A 26,887-nucleotide genomic window follows, 5' to 3' on the forward strand; every position below is an offset into this window, starting at 1 on the left:
ACTTTTTTTGTGCCTTGCAAGGGTTCTGGAAAAAATGTTGTTTAAAAAGGAGTGAATCATACGAAAAAGACCAACATGTGTTTTCAATAAGGGTTGTTGAAAACACTCCCCCCTAGCTGTTGAGAAACGTCAACAGACAGCGAGGCAAGGAAACTTGGTTTAGACATGCATTTCCTGCCACTGCATCGGTCAGCCCTGTAAGCAATGTGCTGGCTCACCACATGGTTTCCAAACTGCAGATTTTTTTTAAAGGGAGAAAATCAAATTCAAAAGGGAAAGAACTGAGCAGCAAACTACTCTCACATTTCAAGTCTGGCATAGTGACGCCTGGACGAACACTAGAAACCACTTCCGACGGTCATAAACAAAGGCAGGAGACACCAGTAAGCTAGCTTGGGGGGAAAAAGTGGAGCAAAGCAAAGATACCACTCCCATCTCATTTGTCCTGCTGAAGTCAAAATTCCTCAAGGTTTAGTCTGTCTATGGATGATAGATCAGCTTCACTGAGACAGACAATAGACCACAATTTATACATAATAATTGTCATCAAACATGAATACATACATACAAAATGAAGTAATGGACCACAATTTCTATGTCAAGAAGAATAGAATACCCTATTGCAGGATTTCCTAACTGGCGGCCCGCGGGCAGAGGTGGGTTGTAACACATTCCATGTCCAATGATGAATTAGTACTTTTGTAGTTACTCTCTGTGGGCTGTACTTGCATTCTTACTCAAGCAATTTCTAAAGGAAATAACTTACTTTTTACTCTGTTACACTTTACCAAATCAATTCTGTTATTCAGCTAGATTGATATTATATTGTCGCTGTCAAATGAAAACCTCGTAACTCCAAATGTTGTGTATTTTTTTTTATATACATGAATCGATACTATCAAATCAAATCAAATATTATTGGTCATATACACATGGTTATCAGATGTTATTGAGAGTGTAGTGAGTTGCTTGTGCTTCTAGTTCTGACAGTGCAGCAATATCTAACATGTAATCTAACAGTTCCATAACAACTACCTAATGCACACAAATCTAAGTAAATGAATGGAATAATAATATATACACATAAATATATGGATGAGCAATGACAGAGTGGCATAGGGAAGATGCAATAGATGGTATAAAATACAGTACAGTTGAAGTCTGAAGTTTACATACACCTCAGCCAAATACGCTGAAACTCAGTTTCACAATTCCTGACATTTAATACTAGTAAAAATGCCCTGTCTTAAGTCAGTTAGGATCACCACTTTATTTTAAGAATGTGAAATGTCAGAATAATAGTAGAGAGAATGATTTAGTTCAGCTTTTATGTCTTTCATCACATTCCTAGTGGGTCAGACGTTTACATACACTAAATTGGTATTTGGTAGCATTGCCATTAAATTGTTAAACTTGGGTCAAACGTTTCAGGTAGCCTTCCACAAGCTTCCCGCAATAAGTTGGGTGAATTTTGGCCCATTCCTCCTGACAGAGCTGGTGTAACTGAGTCAGGTTTATAGGCCTCCATGCTCGCACAGGCTTTTTCAGTTCTGCCCACACATTTTCTATGGGATTGAGGTCAGGGCTTTGTGATGGCCACTCCAATACCTTGACTTTGTTGTCCTTAAGCCATTTTGCCACAACTTTGGAAGTATGCTTGGGGTCAATGTCCATTTGGAAGACCCATTTGCGACCAAGCTTTAACTTCCTGACTGATGTCTTGAGATGTTGCTTGAATATATCCACGTAATTTTCCTACCTCATGATGCCATCTATTTTGTGAAGTGCACTAGTCCCTCCTGCAGCAAAACACCCACACAACATGATGCTGCCACCCCCGTGCTTTACGGTTGGTATGGTGTTCTTCGGCTTGCAAGCCTCCCCCTGTTCCTCCAAACATAACGATGGTCATTATGGCCAAACAGTTCTATGTTTGTTTCATCAGACCAGAGGACATTTCTCCAAAAAGTAGGATCTTTGTTCCCATGTGCAGTTGCAAACCGTAGTCTGGCTTTTTTATGGCGATTGTGGAGCAGTGGCTTCTTCCTTGCTGAGCGGCCTTTCAGGTTATGTCGATATAGGACTCGTTTTACTGTGGATGGAGATACTTTGCACCTGTTTCCTCCAGCATCTTCACAAGGTCCTTTGCTGTTCTGGGATTGATTTGCACTTTTCGCACCAAAGTACGTTCATCTCTAGGAGACAGAACTCGTCTCCTTCCTGAGCGGTATGATGGCTGCGTGGTCCCATGGTGTTTATACTTGAGTACTATTGTTTGTAAAGATGAACGTGGTACCTTCAGGTGTTTGGAAATTGCTCCCAAGGATGAACCAGACTTGTGGAGGTCTACAAATTTTTTTCTGAGGTCTTGGCTGATTTCTTTTGATTTTCCCATGATGTCAAGCAAAGAGGAACTGAGTTTGAAGGTAGGCCTTGAAATACATCCACAGGTACACCTCCAATTGTCTCAAATGATGTCAATTAGCCCATCAGAAGCTTCTAAAGCCATGACAATTTCCTGGAATTCTCCAAGCTGTTTAAAGGCATAGTCAATTTAGTGCATGTAAACTTCTGACCCACTGGAATTGTGATACAGTGAAATAATCTGTCTGTAAACAATTTTTGGAAAAATTACTTTTATCATGCACAAAGTAGATGTCCTAACCGACTTGACAAAACTATAGTTTGTTAACAAGAAATGTGTGGAGTGGTTGAAAAACAAGTTTTAATGACTCCAACCTAAGTGTATGTACACTTCTGACTTCAACTGTATATACATATGAGATGAGTGGCCAATGATGGCCAAAGTGGCCAATGATTTCAAGCCTGTATGTAGGCAGCAGCCTCTCTGTGTTAGTGATGGCTGTTTAACAGTCTGATGGCCTTGAGATAGAAGCTGTTTATCAGTCTCTTGGTCCCAGCGTTGATGCACCTGTACTGACCTCGCCTTCTGGATGGTAGCAGGGTGAACAAGTAGTGGCTCGGGTGGTTGTTGTCCTTTATGCTCTTTTTGGCCTTCCTGTAACACCGGGTGCTGTAGGTGTCCTGGAGTGAATGTAGTTTGCCCCTGGTGAGTTACCTGTGCATCTGTTTAAGTTTGTGAGGGTTTTAGGTGACAAGCCAAATTTCTTAAGCCTCCTGAGGTTGAAGGAGGCGCTGTTGCGTCTGCTTCATCACACTGCCTGTGTGGGTGGACCATTTCAGTTTGATGTGTACGCCCAGGAACTTTCCACCTTCTCCACCGCTGTCCCGTCGATGTGGATAGGGGGTGCTCCCTCTGCTGTTTCCTGAAGTCCACGATCATCTCCTTTGTTTTGTTGACTTTGAGTGAGAGGTTGTTTTGCTCACACCACACTCAAGAGTGCCCTCACCTCCTTCCTGTAAGCTGTCTCATCGTTGTTGGTAATCAAGCCTACTACTGTTGTGTCGTCTACAAACTTGATGATTGAGTTGGAGGCATGCCACGCAGTCATGGGTGAACAGGGAGTACAGGAGGGGGCTGAGCATGCACCCTTGTGGGGCCCCAGTGTTGAAGATCAGCAAAGTGGAGATGTTGTTTCCAACCTTCACCATCTGGGGGCGGCCTGTCAGGAAGTCCAGGACCCCTAAGGCCTCTAGCTTAATGATGAGCTTGGAGGGTACTATGGGTTTGAATGCTGAGCTATAGTCAATAAACAGCATTCTTAAATAGGTATTCCTCTCGTCCAGATGGGATAGGGCATTGTGCAGTGTTATGGCCATTGCTTCGTCTGTGGACCTATTGGGGTGGTAAGCAAATTGAAGTGGGTCTAGGGTGACAGGTAAGGTGGAGGTGATATGGTCTTTGACTAGAAGTGAGTGCTACGGAGCGATAGTCATTTAGTTCAGTTATTTTTGCCTTCTTGGGTACAGGAATAAGGGTGGCCAACTTGAAGCATGTGGTGACAGCAGACTGGGATAGGGAGCAATTGAAAATGTCCGTAAACACACCAGCCAGTTGGTCTGCGCATGCTCTGAGGACGCGGCTAGGGATGCCATCTGGGCCGACAGCCTTGCGAGGGTTAACATTTTTAAATGTCTTACTCACGTCGGCCATGGAGAAAGAGAGCCCACAGTCCTTGGTAGCGGGCCACGTTGGAGGCACTGTATTATTCTCAAAGCGGGCAAAGAAGGTGTTTAGTTTGTCTGGAAGCAAGACGTCTGTGTCTGACGTGGCTGGTTTTCTTTTTGTAGTCCTTGATTGTCTGTAGACCCTGCCAAATACGTCTCATGTCTGAGCCGTTGAATTGCGACTCCACTTTGTCTCTGTACTGACGTTTTGCCTGTTTAATTGCCTTACGGAGGGAATAACTACAATGTTTGTATTCGGCCATAATCCCAGTCACCTTTCAATGGTTAAATACGGTGGTTTCAGTATTCAGCGCATTCATTTTTGTGCAAATGCCGCCATCTATCCACAATTTCTGGTTAGGGTAGGTTTTAATAGTCATGGTGGGTACAACATCTCCTATGCACTTCCTTATAAACTCACTCACCGAATCATACGTCAATATTATTATCTGAGGCTACCCGGAACATGTCCCAGTTCGCATAATCAAAAAAATCTTGAAGCGTGGATTTCCCGATTGGTCAGACCAGGTTTGAATAGTTCTTAACACGGGTACATCCTGTTTGAGTTATAGCCTATAGGAAGGGAGGAGCAAAATGGAGTCTTGGTCAGATTTGCCAAAAGGAGGGCGGGGGAGGGCCTTGTATGCATCACGGAAGTAAGAGTAGCAGTGATCCAGAGTTTTGCCAGCACGTGAACCACAGTCGATATGTTGATAGAATTTAGGTAGCCTTGTTCTCAAATTTGCTTTGTTAAAATCCCTATCTACAATAAATGCAGCCTCAGGATATATGGTTTCTAGTTTCCATAAAGTCCAGTGAAGTTCCTTGAGGGCCGTCGTAGTATTGGCTTGAGGGGGGTTATACATAGTTGTGACAATAACCGAGGAGAATTCTCTTGAGACATAATACGGTCGGCATTTGATTTTGAGGAATTCTACGTCAGGTGAACAAAAGGACTTGAGTTCCTGTATGTTGTTACAATTACACCATGAGAATTTAATCATGAAACATACACCCCCGCCCTTCTTCTTCCCTGAGAGATGTTTATTCCTGTCGGCGAGACGTACACAGAATCCACGTGGCTGTAGCGACTCCGACAGCATATCCTGAGAGAGCCATGTTTCCGTGAAACAGAGTATGTTACAATCCCTGATGTCTCTCTGGAAAGCAACCCGTGCCCTAATTTTGTCTACCTTGTTATCTAGAGACTGGACATTAGCGAGTAATATACTCAGAAGTGGTGGGTGATGTGCGCGCCTTTGAAGTCTGACCAGAAGACCTCTTCTCTGGCAGCGTTGTTTTGGGTCAGCCTCTGGAATCAGCTCAAATGCCATGGGTAGTTCGGACAAAGGATCTGCTTCGGGAAAGTCGTATTCCTGGTTGCAGTGCTGGTAAGTTGACGCCGCTCTGATATGTAATAGTTCTTCCCGGCTGTATGTAATAACACTAAAGATTTTCTGGGCTAACAATGTAAGAAAAAAAACACAAATACTGCAAAGTTTCCTAAGGACTAGAAGTGAGGCAGCACTCTCTGTTGGTACCATTTTGTCTGTTGGTTCCCCTTTACATCTGTAAGAATGTTTCCCGACCCCTTGACCAATGAAATGTATTCAAAATAGCTTGTCATCAAAACTCTTCCAAGTCCATTGGCTCTCAAAGTTGTCCATCATTCCTGTATCTCCACAACAGCTCTTGAAGTGATGCGCACGTCTTCACTCCTAAGGAGATTTTTGTTTGTGGGTTCTTAGCCACACGCGATCAGAGGTAAATTGCACCTTAATTAGCTTCTGCCTTTGTAATATTATATATTTCTGGAGTAAGATATGTATTTATCGGATATAATTCTGCTGTTGAAATTGTTTTCAGGGCGAGTGCAAATTAAATGGCTAGGTAGCTAACCCAGAATCTGACAGAATGTTTAATCTCCTGTTTTTAGCTCCCCATATGATCTCTGCTTGTTAGCTAACTAGCCACCTTGTCATTGGCATAAAGAGTGAACAGATTAATTAGATGTGTGTGGCAATAGCTAACACATTAGGTTGCCACTAGATAAACTGGCTAGGCTAGCTAGCTGGGGTGTCAACCATGTAGTTAGCTAATGTTTCCTAGATCAACCGATCCTCCCACTCCATTGCTGTCTCTCACTGTGTGCGTCTAAAATGTAATTCTGTTTTTATGACAAGACCAATAAGCACATCTGTCATACAGTACATCATCTCAGTAAGCTTTTTGGCCCATATACTGTAGCTACTAGAAATCAAGTCAACCGAGGGGGAGAATGGGCCAACCAAGAAAAGACCCTTCAAAGTGGAAAAGAGATGTTCGGAAGAGAAGGAGGATGCAGGGTAAATCCTACCTTGGCAGGAAAAAGATTGATATCTGCACTGTTTGATTATTTGTATTACTTACATGTTTCTTACCTGAATACCCACCTTGATGTTTCATTCCATGCAGAAATGTGTCTGATTTGCATACTAGTAACATGATTGACAGTGACATTTCGATATTGATTGCTGTTTGACAGTTAAAACTTACCTGACCTCCTTTCCATTTCATTCTGAGTAAAAAAATGACAACTCACACTTGGTGTAAATCTTTTTAGTATGGATTCATGTACTTTAAATGATATTGTGAAATACATTTTCATTAATGCTACTGAAATTGGTCAATTATTCCAATGTCTTGAGTGCCATTTACCTTTTTGTGAAAGAGCACATTGATAGATATTTTGTCAACTTTGAATAAGACCGTAATTGAAACTGTACAGCCTACGGACTTTGTTATATGTTAGTCTTCATTGGAGACTACTTGTGCTGGAGGACATCTGCAAGATGATGCTGGCAGGCTTAAATAATAAATGAATGTCAATTGCACTAAGTTGTTCTTTTTGTTTGCTATAAGGTATTAAATTCAAAACAAAATTTGTAACGAGCACTTTAAGTAGTTTTCTGACCAGATACTTTTTTACTCTTATTTGAGTAGTTTCTTAATAGGCCTACTTTTATTTAAGTACAGATTTGTGGTACTCTACCCACCTCTGCCCCGTGGGTGGTTTTATTTGCCCACCAAGTCTTCTGAACAATTTTTTTTTCTTATTGTATTTTCATTGCTGGAGATAAGACTGTAAAAGATTTCCAATTGAAAATCACTTGGAGCTGATTTCCTGGTGTTTTTCAACCAGGAAATCAGCTCCAAGTGATTTTCAATTGGAAATCTGTTTCCAAGGTTTGTAATTATTGTTTTAGTCAAATATATCATTTTGGGCTTCTTGCAGTCAATTCTTTGTCTAGAAATTATTTGTAATTATTTAAGTTCCAGCCCCCCGACCATCCGCTCAAGAAAAAAATCTTCCCATGGCTGAATAGAGTTGATCATCCCTGCGCTATTGAATTTCTTACGTATTGTCTTTTATATCATAACAAAAAATATAACATTTGAAGTGCTTTAAAAATGTATATATTATTATGCTAACTTATTAAGTCTTCCACATGGATTTTTTCCCCTTTCCAAAGCATTCCAGAATTAAAAACCACTCAATCCACAACTGCTGAATTTACACTTACATTTAAAATGTTTAATTTCCATAGTGCACAGTACTGCTATGTACTGTATTTACAGACCCAGATATCTTCCGTTCAGCATTTTTAAGTCTAGGCATATGTTATATCTAATTGTTTCCAGATTAAAAAGAATAGCATGGGATGCAATTTATTGCAGAGTCCAGCATCTTAGTGTGCCAGAGAGTAGAGGCATGTTTAGCTTTTGTGCAAAATGCTGCTCACAACAGGCAGCCCCATGATCTCAACAGAGGACTGTGCTGTTTCCACTTTTAAAGGGTTTTGTTGCTCCATTACCGCATGTGGAAAATATGTGACAGCTGTGAGATTCTGGGAGAAAGTAGCAAAGTATCAGCTATACATCACACCGATGCATAGGAATGGGAGTTTGTATTCGACAATGGTTTTAGAGTTTAGAGGGCTTGATGATTAGTTGACAAGTTAAATCAGGTGTGCTTGTCTGGGGCTACAACAAAAAATGTGTGCTGTTGGGGGTACTCGAGGACTGGAGTTGGGAAACACTGGCCTACACAACGGTTCTGGCTTCAAGTCAAGGAATCTAAAGACAAACTCTGCATTAGTAATTAGAGAGGAGTAAACTGAACAACATGCAGAGCTCGTTTTCTCTTACCTGATGTAGCTAGCTTTGATGTAGCTAAAATATTAATGCTTCGCCTATTCCTCTCTGATTTAGAATATACCATTGCACAAACAACCTACTGATGTAGGCCTACTTTACACGAGCACTAGTATCAGGGTGTATTAGCTAGCTACCTTTGCTCTGACTAAGTACATTTAGCTAGCTATCCAGCTAACTAGCGATTAGCATTGGCAGTTAACACAATATATTTTGTCCACAACTTGCTAAGAAAACACAAACTAAGTGTTTGCAGACAGTAAGATACAAAAACTGATGGTGTAATATAGAACAATTGCAGATTCATATTAAGAAGCAAGGAAATCAGCATTCTGGTCACCAACATCTTGTTGCATCTGCAGCATTGACCATGCAGACTGTCCCTGCCAGTGAACAGCAAGTGGCTGTGACTCATAGTAGAGAGAAAACTGCTCTCCTTGAGTGACAGGGGGCGGGGCTTGGTGTGTGTATATGGAGAGAGAGGACCCCAGTAGCAAACGGAGTAAACTATAAAAAACCACATTACACAAGGCAGAGTGGTGTAACACACTAAACAAACCAAACATTAAAATACCGTTATACAAGATAAAGTAAAAACCCAAACCGGTGCTTGCATCAATACCAGTATATAGTAAAATATGGTATACCACCCAGCCCTAGGCTAGGTACTGTAGCTCACCCCTACTGTTAGATGGAGATGGAATGTGAGGGGACATCAAGACCAGTCTGTCTTTGTCTTCCCTCAATGTCTCAGGGCTCTATTTTCGGCTGGCGCTAAGGAGGTGCAAGAGTCAAAAGCACATTAATTTCGTCATGTAAAAAGTGGCACACTGGCATTTTCCACCCCTTACGCCAGGTTCGGCAATTTACCTGTCTAACATCAGCTCGCTTGCGCTGAGGTGGGAGGGGTGGAAATATTTGAGGTGTGTCCTTCAAAATGTGTGCCAATATGACAATTTCAGTCAGCACAAATAGGGATATTTAAGACCGACCAAAAGGTAATGGCATTGATTTTGCCAGCGGAAGCGGACACAGTAACCTTATGTAAATCACCAATGTTGTATTAAAATATCACGAGCAGCAAAAACATCAACAGACATTCTCCTTTTTTATTTGTATTGGACATTATTTTTGTCCAGCTTCTGTGAAAAATTAGGACGCATTATGTGCGATGCCCATTGAATGAGAAGTGTCAGGACGCCTGTTTAGGAACATGAACTAAAATAACTATAATTTTGTGAGAAAAAAATAATAATTCTTTAACCTTTCTCCTCCCCTTCATCTACACTGATTGAAGTTGATTTAACAGGTGACATTAATAAGGGATCATAGCTTTCACCTGGTCAGTCTGTCATGGAAAGAGCAGGTCTTCCTAATGTTTTGTATACTCAGTGTATATTTAGACGAATTCAACTAACTGTTATAGTTTTTGGTTCTTCATCAAATAAATGTTTTTGTTTTCAAATAACTGGCATATATTCATATACCTTCAAATATGATCTGTTTTTTTAATACCCGCATTTGAATATCAAAGAAAATAGTTGCCTTTTAGTTAACTCTATATAACCTCTATTCGACTACCTCAAGTATTTGAAAAGTTGGTATTTTCAAATAAACTACAAAATACAACTATTTTCTGCTGAGGTCTGGTTCACACAGCATTTGCCACTATTGATGGGATGTGATGCATGAGACAGCCTGTATGACCATGTCATCGTTCATTTTTTTGCCAGCCGATCTGTTCATCTCAACCTTTCATATTCAACAATGGTTGTCTCCCGGATGGACAGCAGGGTAGGCAGCAGTGACATCAGAAGAGTGAGGGATCATGACCCAGCGAAAGACAGTGGAAGGAAGAGAGGAACAGGGTGTGTGTGGGTGGGGTGGAGGGGGGGATAATAGTTTCCAAAAACATGGCTGCCTTATTGTGAACCCAGAGAGCATATTTTTCCATTGATGCTTTACAATACCAGAGAATTGTCCAGTAGTGAAGCAGCCAGGTGATGTGTTCCACAGCGGGAAACACTCTTCCAGCTTGGGCCATCTCATTGGTTTTATGTCCCTACTGACACCAGCCTTGGCAGGCTCTCAGAGAGATGCATCCAGGTGGGTCAGTGCATTTGGCTGCTGCTGCAGAGGAGCAGCAACAGCCAGATTAAATGACTCATCACTCCTTCACTGTGCAAGTTCACATCCTAAATGGCACCGTAAAGTTCACATCCTAAATGGCACTGTAAAGTTACTGTAAAAACAACAGGATATTTTGTACAGTGTAGATTCTGAAAGAGTTTTCTGTCATCTTTCTGCCCTAACTGTTTATAGTCTTATATTCATAGCCTTACCAAAACATTATATCTCATGCTTTTATACATTATATTATTTGTAAGTAGTTAATAGTGACATAATAATGAATTTGTTATGAGAAGAAATAGCATTTGTCAGTATTGGATGATCTATTTTACACAGATGGCCACAGAAAAAGGAACTGGAACTGATGAAATTCCCTCCACATGCAATAAACGGCCTGTGTGACATTCTCGTCTGAAATAAATATTTTTGTGGTTATCTGTTGTAATCCACATTTAGCTTCTCCAGGCTCCATTGAATTAGCTCATTTTCCGAATCGACTCATATAAATTACCAAACCAAGTCACATGGTTCAATGACCCAGACACTAACACTGTATTCCTATTGGTACACCTGTACGATGGCATAGTACAATGGCATTTTAGCCCTTAGGGCCATTATTTATAAATGTTGTTATTTGTCAGGGACAATGTACAACATGCCATTGCACCAGATTTAGCTAGATAGCTCATTTTCATCTGTAGTCCCTGGTAGAAAGTAGTGGACTACAGGGAATAGGGTGCCATTTGAGACACAGCCATATAGTGTGAAACTACGATTGTACTGCAAGGTGTGCACAGTGGTTTTCCCATAACAGTTCCCAGCTCACCTGCAGGTCGAAGAACTTGCTGTAGCGCCTGAAGATGATCTCAGTGCTGCCATCAGACCAGGACACTTTGATGATGTAAACCTAAAAATAAAAAAAAAGGTGTTATCTTTAAACCTTTTTTTCCCCTACAGAGCCATACCAGGTAGGTGTGACGACCAGGATCCATACCAATTGGCATGCATTTATGCTCTTGTTATAGTAACAACAATAACAGTGTAATAATCTCTGTAAGGAATTGGTAAAATCCCAAGATTTATTTTCTGATTCATGGTCACACAATAGTCCACAATGACGTGGTTTCCAGGGAAGATGTCATTCAAGGAAATAGAGTTGGTTCATTGTGTGGTAATTTAGTGTGATGTCTCATTTCCACAGACACAGAAGGGATATCCTTTCATATGAACTCACTTCCCACACCTTAAGATCATCATTTCCAATGAAATAGGAAATGATCATGCCTACTACTCACGCATATTGGGCTAACACTATTGAAGTCTAGTCTTACAAAGGATGCATGGACATATGACATACCACCACTGTGAGACAGCAGAACATTGTATTACATTGCTAAATACCGGAAGTTTTCATAGTCAAAAACAGCCAAACTGACCGATCCAGTCTGCTGATGTTTCTATCAATAGTTTTCTTTATTTTCATCTATATCTTCCCTTTAGGAGTGCAATGAAATACTAGAGGCTTAGGTATTCCGCTTGTGACATCAATGAAAAGATCAAAGTACTAACTAAACCGTGAATACAAAATAAAACATCTTGTCGACTCTCGTCATGCAATAATGGCCTGCTGGTGCTGGCTGACATACACACAACAAACACTTTCCTTTTTTTTTAAAAGGAAGAGCGAAAGAGAGGCTGGGGAGGTGATCGGACGTGAACTCTCCAGTGATTGTGTCTGGCTGAGTGCTTCTGTTGGCCTCTGTCCCAGGATGGGCCAGCTCGGCCTGTCCCTTTTCCCCTGCCTTCCCTGTAGGAGACCAAGGCTGTGGACGAAGCTCAATGCAGGACTCAACGCATGGCACACGACCAGTGAACCAGTAAACACAGCAGATGGAGCAGACACAGGAGCTCAAGAACTTTATATCCTGCACCTCACGATGCTCACTGCGTATTGGCATGTTAGTATTATGTAACTAGTCATCATTATCACCGTACATCCAATACTCACACCCCATATCTCCTAGGAGGACTGAGGAGTGTTTTTTTTAAATAGGAAAAACATTCCTCCATCTGCCTCAGCCCACGCTCAGCTCCTAACCCTTTCCCTGTGCATGAGAGATAATTCAAAACAGAAAAGCTGAGGTGGCTTGGATACAGCGATGGAAACAGTGTTGTGATGCACTGATCACAGCACCATCAGAAAGTAGAATACTGTATCGTGAAGGCATGCTTCGTCACGTTGTGCAATGTGCACACAAGGTATCCTCAATATCTCTCTGATGGCTCAGGCACTTCGTAGTAGGCCTACCACCCATTTGTAGAAGTTAAGCTTGCACCACAAAAAGTTGTAGTCAGGACTAAACACAAATGGGCCAGACAGTCTCAAGCGACATATTCTGCTTCTGCTCTCTATCCCAGACAGAAGTGTGCAGAAGCGCCTCCCTTGTTCAAACATTCCATCAATGCCTTGTGTACTCTGAGCTGACAATGACCTTCGGAATAGACGAGTGAGTAGTATGCTTCCTGGTTAACAAATACCCATGCCCAAGGCCATGGTTTTCTACCCCAGTGTTTGTAGCCTATAGAGCGTTGCCAGTTGACTTTTACTTTGGCGGCCATGTATCAATTCTTTCGATAACAACTGATGAGTGGCTAACCCTAGCTGCATGATAACAGTGCCTAAAACAAGATGATTCATCACCACAGTCAATTTCTGTGGTAGGAAAGAAGGTAGGAAAGACATTTTTTTTACAGATAACACGCAATCATGAAACACCAAGGAGATAAGACAGAAAACCGAAGAAACCTTTTTGCCCGTTCAGACCTGCACCAAGTCAGTACAGGATCTGCTCCGATCATTTCATCACAGGTAAGTCTGATCGATTTATAATTTAGTTCAGCTGTTTGCCAACCAGGTGTTACAGCAAGATTAAATTAGCCAACAGTATATAGCTAGCTAATAGCGTGTAGTCTAGCTATTAGCATGTGTCAATGAGATTCAAGTTTTGGGGAAGCTACTTTTTCACCATAAAAATGCACCTAATATAGCAAAGGATTGCATGCGTCTCTCATCGCATTTGCAGACTAACGTAAGCCTATTAGCCTATCCCTGATGTGATGAGTAGATTGGATAGTCATAATTTAGGCTATATCAGAGATGTTTTTTTACTTTGCACAGGAAAAATGTGCCCTTTGATAAACATTTTATGCATTTTATTCTACTACACTTCATATAACTGGAGACATTAGCATAATCTTTTTTTAATTTGATGGTAGCCTATGCCTACTCTGCTGACACTGACAACAGATCAATAAAAACAAAACCATGTAATCTAGGCCTATGAAAAGGGATCATAGCTAGAAGGGATCGAGCTATTGTCAAATTAACGTCAAAAGTAAATGTTTTTAATTTTAGCTAACCCTTTTCCTAACCTTAACGTAATTATCCTAACCTGCTACGTTAATTCTCCTAACCTGCTGCGTAAATTCTCCTGACCACGAAAAAGGGAGACACAAATTGTACAATATGACGTCCATATAGCCCGGAGATAAACATTATTGTTCCAAAAAACTCCAGTGGCACTGACCCAATGATAATTTGTTGAGAACTTTATTCATACGAGGGAAAATGTATGGACATTACAGCATAGGACAAAGGCCTCAATGGGATAGGACAACCTGCTGTGTTGACTATTGGTTGTTCCAGCCCAACATTAGATTTGATCTTTATATGACACAAAAACCCCTGACTGAATTAAACACAACAAAACAATTAAGAGCCCTGGTGGTACAGGTGACCTGAAGAAGTGATATTCTAACATCAGGTGTGCTTCTCATTTGTTTATGTACCGTAGGTTCACCAGCTGACCTCTAACAGGACACCCATGTCGACTGGATTCCCACTGCGAAGACAAGCAACCCTGCAGCAGCATGAGTTTCTACTACTTTGTCCCTTTCCTTTCCCTTAGTTATACAACGTGGTTGTCATATGCTGTGCTTTGGTCAATCTGAATGATTCTGTTGTGCCATTTAAGTAGAGAGCACCGTCACCTTGTCGTCATGCCAAAAAAATGCTCCCTTAAACCGTATGAATTTATAAAATGTAATTTGGTACAACATGTAAAAGACGATTGTTTATGATATTGTAAACATACTGGACATGAATAATGGTGCAATGAAAAGTATTGTGTGTGATCTCTGCTTTGCCTTGCCTCATTTGAATAAAATGTATTTCTAATAGACTAACTTATTTTTCTTTTACAATTTAAAAACACATTTAGCATTGACAATGTTATTGTTGTGGTAGTCTTAGCCAAACAATCTACATTATCACAGTGGCACCTCCAAGTGCCAGTCAGACCTTCTGGGAGAAAAGTATCGGGCATTGAACTTGGTAGTAGTAGTAGTAGTAGTAGTTGTGTGTATGCTTTAAGCTAAGGATCAAATAATCTCCTGCTTCCAGACATTTCACCATGTAGATTACAAGGGATTTTCACTAAATAATTTCATGTCAGCACAAGGCATGTATAAAACATAGTACAATGATTAGCCTCAAACATTGTCTACTGGTGTCGTTTTTTAAATTGAAAACATACAGTTGACGTCGGAAGTTGACATAGACTTATGTTGGAGTCATTAAAACTCGTTTTTCAACCACTCCACAAATTTCTTGTTTTACAAACTATAGTTTTGTCAAGTCGGTTAGGACATCTACTTTGTGCATGACAATAGTAATTTTTCCAACAATTGTTTACAGACAGATTATTTCACTCTATCACAATTCCAGTGGGTCAGAAGTTTACATACACTAAGTTGACTGTGCCTTTAAACAGCCTGGGAAATTCCAGAAAATTATGTCATGGCTTTAGAAGTTCGTGATAGGCTAATTGACATCATTTGAGTCAATTGGAGGTGTACCTGTGGATGTATTTCAAGGGCTACCTTCAAACTCACTGCCTCTTTGCTTGACATCATGGGAAAATCAAAAGAAATCAGCCAAGACCTCACAAAAAATGTAGACCTCCACAAGTCTGGTTCATCCTTGGGAGCAATTTCCAAACGGTACCACGTTCATCTGTAAAAACAATAGTACGCAAGTATAAACACCATGGGACCACGTAGCCATCATACCGCTCAGGAAGGAGACGAGTTCTGTCTCCTAGAGATGAACGTACTTTGGTGCGAAAAGAGCAAATCAATCCCAGAACAACAGCAAAGGACCTTGTGAAGATGCTGAAGGAAAACCGGTACAAAAGTATCTATATCCACAGTAAAACGAGTCCTATATCGACAACCTGAAAGGCCGCTCAGCAAGGAAGAAGCCACTGCTCCAAAACCGCCAATAAAAAAGCAGACTATGGTTTGCAACTGCACATGGGGACAAAGATCGTACTTTTTGGAGAAATGTCCTCTGGTCTGATGAAACAAAAATAGAACTGTTTGGCCATAATGACCATCGTTATGTTTGGAGGAATAAGTGGGAGGCTTGCAAGCCGAAGAACACCATCCCAACCGTGAAGCACAGGGGTGGCCGCATCATGTTGTGTGGGTGCTTTGCTGCAGGAGGGACTAGTGCACTTCACAAAATAGATGGCATCATCAGGGAGGAAAATTATGTTGATATATTGAAGCAACATCTCAAGACATCAGTCAGGAAGTTAAAGCTTGGTCGCAAATGGGTCTTCCAAATGGACAATGACCCCAAGCATACTTCCAAAGTTGTGGCAAAATGGCTTAAGGACAACAAAGTCAAGGTATTGGAGTGGCCATCAAAGCCCTGACCTCAATCTTATAGAACATTTGTGGGCAGAACTGAAAAAGCCTGTGCGAGCAAGGAGGCCTTACAAACCTGACTCCGTTACACCAGCTCTGTCAGGAGGAATGGGCAAAAATTCACCCAACTTAGTGTGGGAAGCTTGTGGAAGGCTACCCGAAACGTTTGACCCAAGTTAAATCATTTAAAAAGGCAATGCTACCAAATACTAATTGAGTGTATGTAAACTTCTGACTCACTGGGAATGTGATGAAAGAAATAAAAGCTGAAATAAATCATTCTCTACTTTTATTCTGGCATTTCACATTCTTAAAATAAAGTGGTGATCCTAACTGACCTAAGACGGGGAATTATTTTTACTAGGACTAAATGTCAGAAATTGTGAAAAACTGAGTTTAAATGTATTTGGCTAAGGTATATGTAAACTTCTGACTTCAACTATATAGCTGAACAATATGTAAACAATGTGTGAGTTCAGCTATTATCTGCTTCAGACACACAATGTCAAGGGGTGCATTGCAAATGTCAAGGGGTGCATTGCAAATGTCAAGGGGTGCATTGCACATGCCCAGAAGGCTAATGCCATCATACTGTAGTAGTGTAGGCCTATGGCTGCATTGGCATTGCATGTCATTATCAGCTGCGAAATGGATTCACATATATCCTGAAAAAAGAGTGACAATCAAATAAAACTAATTGGAGAGCTTATGACTGAACCAAAAAGGTTCAGTCAAGAATAAAACACAGAACCAGACATGAGATTCCCTTCACATCTTTATTGCAGGATTGTGATCTGTGATTAAATCAACATTGAATAATAGTTTTAAGTTAACAATTAAAACAAGTTAAACACTTCACTTCAATGAAACACTTTCATATCATTTCAAAGTATACAAGTAAGCTAACTCATATGTAAAGGTTAGACATCTTAGTAACAAGTAGGCTATTATTACTAAAGCACAATTTCAGGTGAACAAAAAAGGAAATACCCGAGGTGGCCAACCTCCCTCCACTGATCCCCGATCTACTGGGTGAACAGACTTCTGCTCCAGACCAGCAATAGCACACTTGATTTTCAACTAATTAGGTTTGATAAATTGAATCAGGTGTGTTAGTGCTGGGCTTGAACAGAAGCCTGCACACCCAGCAGGGTTGGCCTGCTCGAGCTGTAATAGGTTTATACATTGTGTGTGACTTCAACTGTATTTTTATTGACAACATTTGCTAACATAGGTACACATATAATCCATGGTATACAAGGATGTACCCTTGTTCTCTTGGTACAGTCATTGGGACCTCATCTGCAGACAGGTTATCTGAGGACAGAAAACATCACAAAGAAACAGGCTACATTATACTCAAATTAGACAGCACTGAATATTATGTTGCTATAGCTCTCTATCCTCAGTTTTCCTCACTAGGGACTGGAACTGGAGAATATTTTCATAATATCCTCCCACAAAAGGTACAGTACCTGCCTTATCCAAAGTAAACTACGCTCTCTTCTCTGACAGCTGGAACTGCTAGTAGTCATTTCACCCTCTTCCACAGCTGTTAGCTAGCTAACATACATAGCTACAAATGCATTTCAAGTTACAACAATAAATAAATCAAGATGTCTCGGTAACTAGCTAATATGAAGTTAGCTAGCTGGTGATATTTAATTCACTTGGCTAGCTAGCGAACATTATGTTAGCAGCTCATTTGAGTTAGCCTGCACACAAAGTTCCTGTAGCTATCATGTTACAAATATATTTACCTACTTAAATAGGTTCTCCCACTGCCTCCGTTTTCTGGGTCCTTAGAAAAACGAAATAATGGGCAACCTTCCAGAAGTTAAACACAGCCAGTCATGTGGACGATGAGGAGGACTTCCACCAGACTGACTCTGCTCTTCCAACATGGCGCCTGATGCGGTTGCTAGGTGATTTGGGCTCCCGAGTGGCGCTGCATCTCAGCGCTAGAGGCGCCACTACAGGCCCTGGTTCGATTCCAGGCTGTATCACAAACGGCCGTGATTAGGAGTCCAACAGGGCGGCGCACATTTGGCCCAGCGTCGTCCGGGGTAGGCCGTCATTGTAAATAAGAATTTGTTCTTAAAACTGACTTGCCTAGTTAAATAAAGGTTCAATAAATAATATACATACATTTGTGACTCAACTGCAAGGCCTCTATAGGAGAGCATGAAGGCCTGGTAGGTAGGGCTACCCACATAATCATACTGTAATGCACAGATTCTCCACTTCAGGAAATAAATCTGGTTGTCTCGCAACCATTCTGAAATAGACATTAGACCAATGTCCTCGAGATGTTTGGAAAAGTCTGTCAGGTTTTCTAAACACAGACACCTATCATGCCCTCCACTACTTTCAAAACCGCTATGTTGACCTCATTGTTCTTTCTCGGGTGCATAGAATTTTACTCTACTTTACTGTAATAGTCATATAACATCCAAGTTACAGCAGTTTTGGAAAACACACTTATTCATATTTGTTTTGTGATTTGTATGTTTATTAAAGTTCGGGCGGCAGGTACATTAGTGGTTAGAGTGTTGGACCAGTAACCGAAAGGTTGCTGGATCGAATCCCCATGCTGACAAGGTAAAAATCTGTTGTTCTACCCCTGAACAAGGCAGTTAACCTACTGTTCCTAGGCCGTCATTGTAAATAAGAATTTGTTCTTAAACTGACTTGCCTAGTTAAATAAAGGTTAAATAAAATAAAGTCATAATCAGGTGAACATTCTTGTTCAAAAGACTATATTATCATTATTTCACTAGTAGCCTAATATAGGCCTAAAAGGTATTTGAATGCTTATGTAAAATAACACCCAGCATCTGGAAAGTGCATGCATGATGCCCCGTTATTTCCAGATGTTGACAAGTGTTCAGGTCTAAGAAAAAATTAATCTAGAAATATATATATATCCTTCATTCTAATTTTCTTTAGATGAATGCAACAAAGTCGCACTGTATTCTTTTTTTGCAGCTGTTTTGGTAAAATGTAATTTGATACTCCCTTTGTTTTTACCTTTCCTGACTAGAGCAGCCAGCGAACGAAAAATATTATAACTGAACTTTAATCAAAGAAAATAAGGGTTTTGTGGCGTGTACTTTCCTACAATATACAGATGTGGTCGGTCCTCTAGCGTAGAAAAAAATGACTTGTTGACTCACATAGTGTTTGTTCGGATTTCTCCTCTTCTGGACATCTTGAACTGTTACTTCGTGCACGGTCCGCCTTGGCATGATGTTCTCTTTCAGCGCTTCCACTAAAAACAACAACCTGGTTTTAGAACGATCAGACCCGAATGACAAAGTTTACCCACCCAACCTTTGTCATTCACGCGGGTGAGATCCTTGATTGCTGGATGCAACAAATGCGATTTTTTCTCGTAGATGGTCCACGTCAGATTTCCTGTACCACATTCAGTCGCTACTCTTCTTGCCCCGTTCCGCAGTAGGCTATGTCCGAACTTCTCTGAACCAAACTCCCAGCCTATCCCAGCTCACCGACTCTAATTTGATAACTGGAAAGCCTCCACCACAGACCAGCCCTGCCTGCGACACTTTAAATCAGGTTGACGTTTATTGGGATGAGTCTTGTCCTGGAGGCAGAACTGAGCGATTTCTGCTTGATCCAATAGTGTGTGATTGCGGCCAGCAATTCAGGGCGTTCCTGCATGTGGGCAATGCTGCATCTGTAGAAACGCCCCCCCCCTCGAGCATCCCATTTGTTCCTGCATTAAGGCACCCCTGGAGCATGCTATCTTCATGCTTGTGTGACCCTTTTGGTATTCTGGATTTCCTCTGAAATAAATGAATTATCAGAGTTTTTCGGGGGCAAAGGACACTGTCTACCGGTGTCCTAGCTAGCTTGCTACCTAGCACACAGTGTTCTTCCCTAACGCCTACCGAACACCTGCCCTCGCCATCCTTAACAGAACTGCAGGAAAAATTGCATAGAATATTATTTGTCACATATACAACAGGTGTAGACTTTACCATGCAATGCTTGCTTACGAGCCCTTCCCAACGATGCAGAGTTTAAAAAAAATATTACAAAAAATAGTAACAAGAGGAATAAAATAAAATACACAAGGATGGAGCTATATACAGGGAGTACTAGTACCAGATCAATTTACAGAGGTACAAGGCATTTGAGGTAGATATGTACATGCAGGCAGGATACATAATAATAAGAGTAAAATAAAGAACCGAATAGCAACAGCAAATAATGAGTGTAAAAGGGTGTGTGTGTGTGTGTGTGTGTGTGTGTGTGTGTGTGTGTGTGTGTGTGTGTGTGTGTGTGTGTGTGTGTGTGTGTGTGTGTGTGTGTGTTGTGTCAGTATGCGTGTGTGTGTGTCATGTGTATGAGTTCATACAGTACCAGTCAAAAGTTTGGACACACTTACTCATTCAAGGGTTTTTATTTATTTGTACTGTTTTCTACATTGTAGAATAATAATGAAGACATTAAAACTATGAAATAACGCATATGGAATCATGTAGTCACCAAAAAGTGTTAAACAAATCAAAATGGATTTAATATTTTAGATTCTTCAAAGTAGCCACCCTTTGCCTTGATGACAGCTTTCCACACTCTTGGCATTCTCTCAACTAGCTTCATGAGGTCGTCACCTGGAATGCATTTAATTTAACAGGTGTGCCTTGTTTAAAGTTAATTTGTTGAATTTCTTTCCTTAATGCGTTTGAGCCAATCAGTTGTGTTGTGACAAGGTAGGGGTGGTATACAGAAGATAGCCCTATTTGGTAAAAGACCAAGTCCATATTATGGCAAGAACAGCTCAAATAAGTAAAGAGAAATGACAGACCATCATTACTTTAAGACCAGAAGGTCAGTCGACGCAGAACATTTCAAGAACTTTGAAAGTTTCTTCAAGTGCAGTCGCAAAAATCATCAAGTACTATGATGAAACTGGCTCTCATGAGGACTGCTGCAGAGGATAAGTTCATTCGATTTACCAACATCAGAAATTGTAACCCAAATAAACACCTCACAGAGTTCAAGTAACAGACACATCTCAACGTCAACTGTTCAGAGGAGACTGCGTGAATCAGGCCTTCATGGTCGATTTGCTGCAAAGAAACCACTACTAATAAGAAGAAGAGACTTGCTTGGGCCAAGAAACATGAGCAATGGACATTAGATCGGTGGATTTTTTGGTTTCCAACCGCCGTGTCTTTGTGAGAAGCAAAGTAGGTGAACAGATCCTCGTGTGGTTCCCACCATGAAGCATAGAGGAGGTGTGATGGTGTGGGGGTGCTTTGCTGGTGACACTGTCAGTGATTTATTTAGAATTCAAGGCACACTTAACCAGCATGGCTACCACAGCATTCTGCAGCAATACGCCGTCCCATCTGGTTTGCGCTTAGTGGGACTATCATTTGTTTTTCAACAGGACAATGTCCCAACACACCTCCAGGCTACGTATGGGCTATTTGAGGAGAGTGTTGGAGTGCTGCATCAGATGACCTGGCCTCCACAATCACCCGACCTCAACCCAATTGAGATGGATTGGGATGAGTTGGACCGCAGAGTGAAGGAAAAGCAGCCAACAAGTGATCAGCACATGTGGGAACTCCTTCAAGACTGTTGGAAAAGCATTCCTCATGAAGCTAGTTGAGAGAATGCCAAGAGTGCGCAAAGCTGTCATCAAGGCAAAGGGTAGCTACTTTGAAGAATCTAAAATATTAAATATGTTTTGATTTGTTTAACACTTTTTTTGGTTACTACATGATTCCATATGTGTTCTATCATAGTTTTGATGTCTTCACTATTATTCTACAATGTAGAAAATATTAAATATAAAGAAAAAACCTTGAATGAGTTGGTGTGTCCAAACTTTTGACTGGTACTGTATGTAGTGTATGTGAACGTGTTTGGGTTTTGTTTGGGAGTATCAATTAGTGTGTGAGTGAGTGTGTACATGGTGTGTATATATAGTCTAGTGAGTGTGCGTAGGGTCAGTGCAAGATAGGGTCGGTGCTCGATAGGCGAAGGACACTGTCTACCGGTGTCCTAGTTCTCTAGCTATCTATCCCAGTACTCTCCTGCTGTGTACCGGAGTCCTAGCTATCACACAGTGTCCTTCGCTCCAGCCTGCCAAACACCTGCCCTCGCCGTTGTTAACAGAACTGCGGGAAAGCAGTGCCCCGCCTCCTAGTTTACATTTTTTTACCAATAGATGTATAAAGAGGACGCCCCAAATTGCAGGTCGCATTTACACCCTTCTCTCTAGATGGGCCAAAGTCAAAATTGGCTATATCGTAATAATTCATTAAAACTAAAATGAGCATATTGGTCTTACTTTAAGGTGAGGGTTAGGCATTAAGGTTAGCAGTGTGGTTAATGTTAGGGTTATGGTTATGTTTAAATTAAGATTTTATGACTTTGTGGCTGTGCCAGCTAGTGACCACTCTGCAGAGCTGCCACCAGAACAAGATTCATGATGAAAAATGCTAACCTGCCTCTTTAAAGCGAAAGGAGCACTGTACTGTCCCACAGTCAGCAACCAAGAGGAGATACAGTACTTCAAAGGCTATTATCCAGGATATAGGCATGTTCAAATCTCATATTGAAGTTCACTGGGTGAAATTCTTTTGGGAAATTTTTATTTTTTATACACTTCTTTATGAAGTGGAAGGAATCTCAAAGCTGTGGAGAAGGAGACCGATTTGAACTGATTTACAGCTTTTACTATTAAAACCCATCTATACAGTTATTATAACTCATTTACATTCTGGTTATTGTGTGATTAGCCTATAATATACTGTGAACAAAACATGACATGGACTCCCCAGGTGAATCCAGGTGAAATGTCTGAACCCTTATTGATGTCACCTGTTAAATCCACTTCAAATCAGTGTAGATGAAGGGGAGGAGACATGTTAAAAATTATTATTAACCCTTGAGACAATCGAGACATGGATTGTGTACATCATGTGCCATTCAGAGGGCGAATGGGCAAGACAAAATATTTAAGTGGCTTTGAACGGATTGTGGTTGTTGGTTTGAGTGTGTCAAGAACTGCAACGCTGCTCGGTTTTTCATGCCCATGTTGAGTACATTGCTTCCCACAGTTGTGCCATGTTGGCTGGATGTCCTTCGGGTGGTGGACTGTTCTTTATACACACAGGAAACTGTTGAGTGTGAAAATCCCAGCAGCGTTGCAGTTCTTGGCACAAACTGGTGCACTTAAATATTTTGTCTTGCCCATTCACCCTCTGAATGACACACATACACAATCCATGTCTCAATTGTCTCAAGGCTTAAAAATCTTTTTTTAACCTTTCTCCTCCCCTTCATCTATACTGATTGACGTGGATTTAGCAAGTGACATCAATAAGGGATCAGAGCTTACACCTGTATTCACCTGGTCAGTCTATGTCATGGAAAGAGCAGATGTCCCTAATGTTTTGTACACTCAGTGTATCCTGTATTATTTGATATGATTTTATAATGTAAACATAATATCTACTGTAAAACAAGATCAATAAATATCCTTAAGAATCAACCAAAGACTTTATACCAAAGCACAACTTCAAGAATGCCACACATATGCCTGGCAAGTTTCCCTCATGCCCACAATAATTCTAGACCAACGACAGGGTGTAGAAACCCAATGCTCTTATCTGTTACTCAACATCAGTGCCTGATCTTCTTGTCTCTTTCATCATTAAATATAGTTGAAACATCAATTGATGAGGATGAGCCATCCCTGAAGGTTGTGGTGGTGGTGAGCCAAAATTCACACAAGCTGCTGCTACTCACTCAAGTTGCAGCTGAGCTGTTGCCCATGGATGTCACCGACAGGGGGGTGGTGTATGTACATAACCTCCTTCACTCTGTACATATACTGTATAACTCTGAGCCAAGCATAAAAACAATACAGGTATAATGGGTCGGCTCTGGGCGGCAGGTAGCCTAGTGGTTAAAAGTGGTGGGGCAGTAACCTAAAGGTTGCCGGCTTGAATCCCGGGCCGGCTAGGTTCAAAAGTCTGACGATGTGCCCTTGAGCAAGGCACGTCAAATCAAATCAAATCAATCCTAATTGTGCCTTTAAATTGCTCTGGATAAGAGCATTGAGTAAAATATGAAACTGTAGAAGGTAATACAATGGATACAGATGTTGATGATTTGGCGTCCTCAGTGATAGAGATTCTGTTTTGGAATCCTTTCAAAAGTCCCATTTCAGATATCTACCGTGAGGAGGTAGATCAGGTGATACAGACCAAATGGCTTTTGGCACGTTTTCCCACAAGATAAATCTGACATAAACACTTCTATAATTTGCCTTGAATCTGAGTGGTGCCATGAATAATATGCTCTTAATGTGAAATGATGTTGTCTCTACCATCTGTCTACCAACATTGAAATTAGCTCACTAGGAAAGTAGAGCACATTTATTTCTGTTTTTGTCTGGATTGACAATGAATGGGTCCTTTGTTGTAAGGAGAACATGGACTATATCTCACTTTTTCCCATCTCAAGCAAAAGAAGATCAGCATCTGTCAAACAGAGCTCTGTTATTGATGTGAATCCACTTGTTTGAAGGGAACTCTATACTGGCAAATATAAACTGGGTGGTTCCAGCCCTGAATGCTGACTGGCTGACAGCCGTGGTATATGAGACTGTATACCATGGGGTATGACAAAACATTTGTTTTTACTGCTTTAATTACTTCAGTAACCAGTTTATAATAGCAATAAGGCCCGAGGGGGTGTGGTATATGGCCAATATACCACGGCTAAGGGCTGTTCTTACGCACGACACATCACTGAGTGCCTGGATACAGCCATTAGCTGTGGTATATTGGCCATATATCACACCCCCTTGGGCCTTATTGCTATTATGAACTGGTTACTGAAGTATTTAAAGCAGTATAAACAAATAAATATATTTGATGCAATCCTTCTCTGTTGCACATGGAATGACTGATGTGGTAGAGCCTACTTGGTCGCTCTGTCTTTCCATTTCAGTTGAGCATTTATTAGATGCACAGAAAGAGTGTGTTATAAAGTGTTGGTTTTGCCTTTTTTATTGAACATGCACTACATTCATATATGGAAAAACACAAATACATTTAGAAAGACACAAATGATAAAATTAGCTGAAAAAGACACAATTAAGGGGGTTGGAGTACTGCTTGTCCACTGTGTTTGCCTTCTTTTTTTGTTAACTTAAGAGTGCCATCCAAATAGTAGGCCCTACACACACTTTAATTGAAGTTGGCAAGGATTAACTATCTTTGTGATACATTTTCAGTTCAACACAGAGGTTTGTGTTGAGGTGTAGCATCATCTTGTGGTACATTATGAATACTGCATCTAGGAACATTTTGTTTAATGCCCTCTGATGGTGTAAAGGAGAATTGCAGTTGTACCTGGCCTATTCACTCACATGGGAGGACCATAGAGACGAATACCAAGAGAAATATGGTTGTAGTTTATCTATATTACTAGGGATGTGGTCAAAGTGAATGGGTGGAGAGAGGTTTTTTTCCCATCACATATTAGGGAAATCAGTATTTGGGTTTCAGAAAAGTATCTGCGTCCCCAGCCTCAGTCTATAGAGGCCTGTCACATGTGGCCCAGGAGTGTTCAGATGTACGGTGATGGGTCGGAGCGGTCACACATCTGTAACTCCATGTGTGAAGTGATGCCAGAGAAGCGCTCCTGTAGGGGCAGCAGGTAACCCAGGGCCTCCCCCTGAGAGATGGGCCCCACGTAGCGGTACGGACGGATGTTGAAGATCTTCACACAGTACTCTGTCATACAATTTAAGAAAAGACTGTTAATATAAGGGAGAGGACTCGGTGAACGACCCTTGCGTGATGAGCAACCTTGCCTGAAGACCTGAAGACTTCCCCAGGCTTTAGCTCAGTGGGACAATACCATCTTGTGATGCACATCAGACCCTGGTTATGATAAAGCGTGAAACAATAGTAATATGAACAATACCCATTTAGTCCCAGATCTTCTTGCCATGATAGCGAAAACAGACTGGCACTAACACGCATTAGGAAGCCGTGGCAAACTGCTTATTCCCTCATTCTTCAACACTGCACTGCAATCAGATGATCGTTCATTTGTTCCCTGCGAGGCCTAATCATGCTACAGTTTGCACAAAGATGAAAGAGTCTGACAGAACATGTGTTCCTCCCATACTGCGGTTCAATTAGAGGTAGCGAGGACCAGAATAATGTTGTTTACCCGTTTCCTGCGCTGCTGCTTATCAGGCCAGGATGCACACGGCTAATGCGGACGCATGGCTGCGGCCTTAACGACGGCCATTACTGGAGATCATTATGCATTAGCTGCCTTTGATGGGAATTCAAAAGAAGCCAGGTCCAAGTGTCAAAGGCAAAAGGGGAGTTCAGTGGGATCTCAGCCCTCCTCCACTAGCATGGCTAATCCCTCCAAATCCCTCGTTACTTCCTCCGTAACGAGACATCAGCCTCTGGCCTGGACAGAACACAGGCCTACCTAATGCCCCATTACACGCTACTAGATCGTCTAGAAAGGTTATAATAATTAGTTAGTGCTGTTCAAGGATCCGCTCTCACAGTCATGGTATAGGAGCATCCTTGAGTTACCAGTCTCTTGTGTGTTTTTTTTTGCTGAATGTGAAATCTACGGCAATGAAGCTACAAGTGTATACTGTACAGTATGAAGTGCT

At 41.2% G+C, this 26,887-nt stretch overlaps 1 protein-coding gene and 1 long non-coding RNA gene across 2 annotated transcripts in view; one reads left to right on the plus strand and one right to left on the minus strand.

Annotated features, from left to right (window-relative positions):
- LOC120032074 (SH3 and PX domain-containing protein 2B-like) overlaps positions 1 to 19,764 on the minus strand; it is an 86,850-nt gene extending 67,086 nt beyond the window's left edge. The window contains exons 1-2 of the mRNA XM_038978023.1: positions 19,362 to 19,764; positions 11,240 to 11,320 (exon numbers count right to left, since the gene is read on the minus strand). Of these exons, the coding sequence (XP_038833951.1) occupies positions 11,240 to 11,320; positions 19,362 to 19,433 (153 nt within the window). The 5' untranslated portion in view covers positions 19,434 to 19,764. The remainder of the gene's footprint in view (positions 1 to 11,239; positions 11,321 to 19,361) is intronic.
- On the plus strand, positions 12,941 to 14,658 carry LOC120032085. The gene is made up of 2 exons (XR_005473785.1): positions 12,941 to 13,282; positions 14,268 to 14,658. It is a non-coding gene; the product is annotated as an uncharacterized LOC120032085 (long non-coding RNA).
- Positions 19,765 to 26,887: the final 7,123 nt, after the last annotated feature.

This window comes from Salvelinus namaycush, chromosome 3, assembly GCF_016432855.1.
Source record: "Salvelinus namaycush isolate Seneca chromosome 3, SaNama_1.0, whole genome shotgun sequence".
In the NCBI taxonomy this organism is placed as follows: Eukaryota; Metazoa; Chordata; class Actinopteri; order Salmoniformes; family Salmonidae; genus Salvelinus; species Salvelinus namaycush.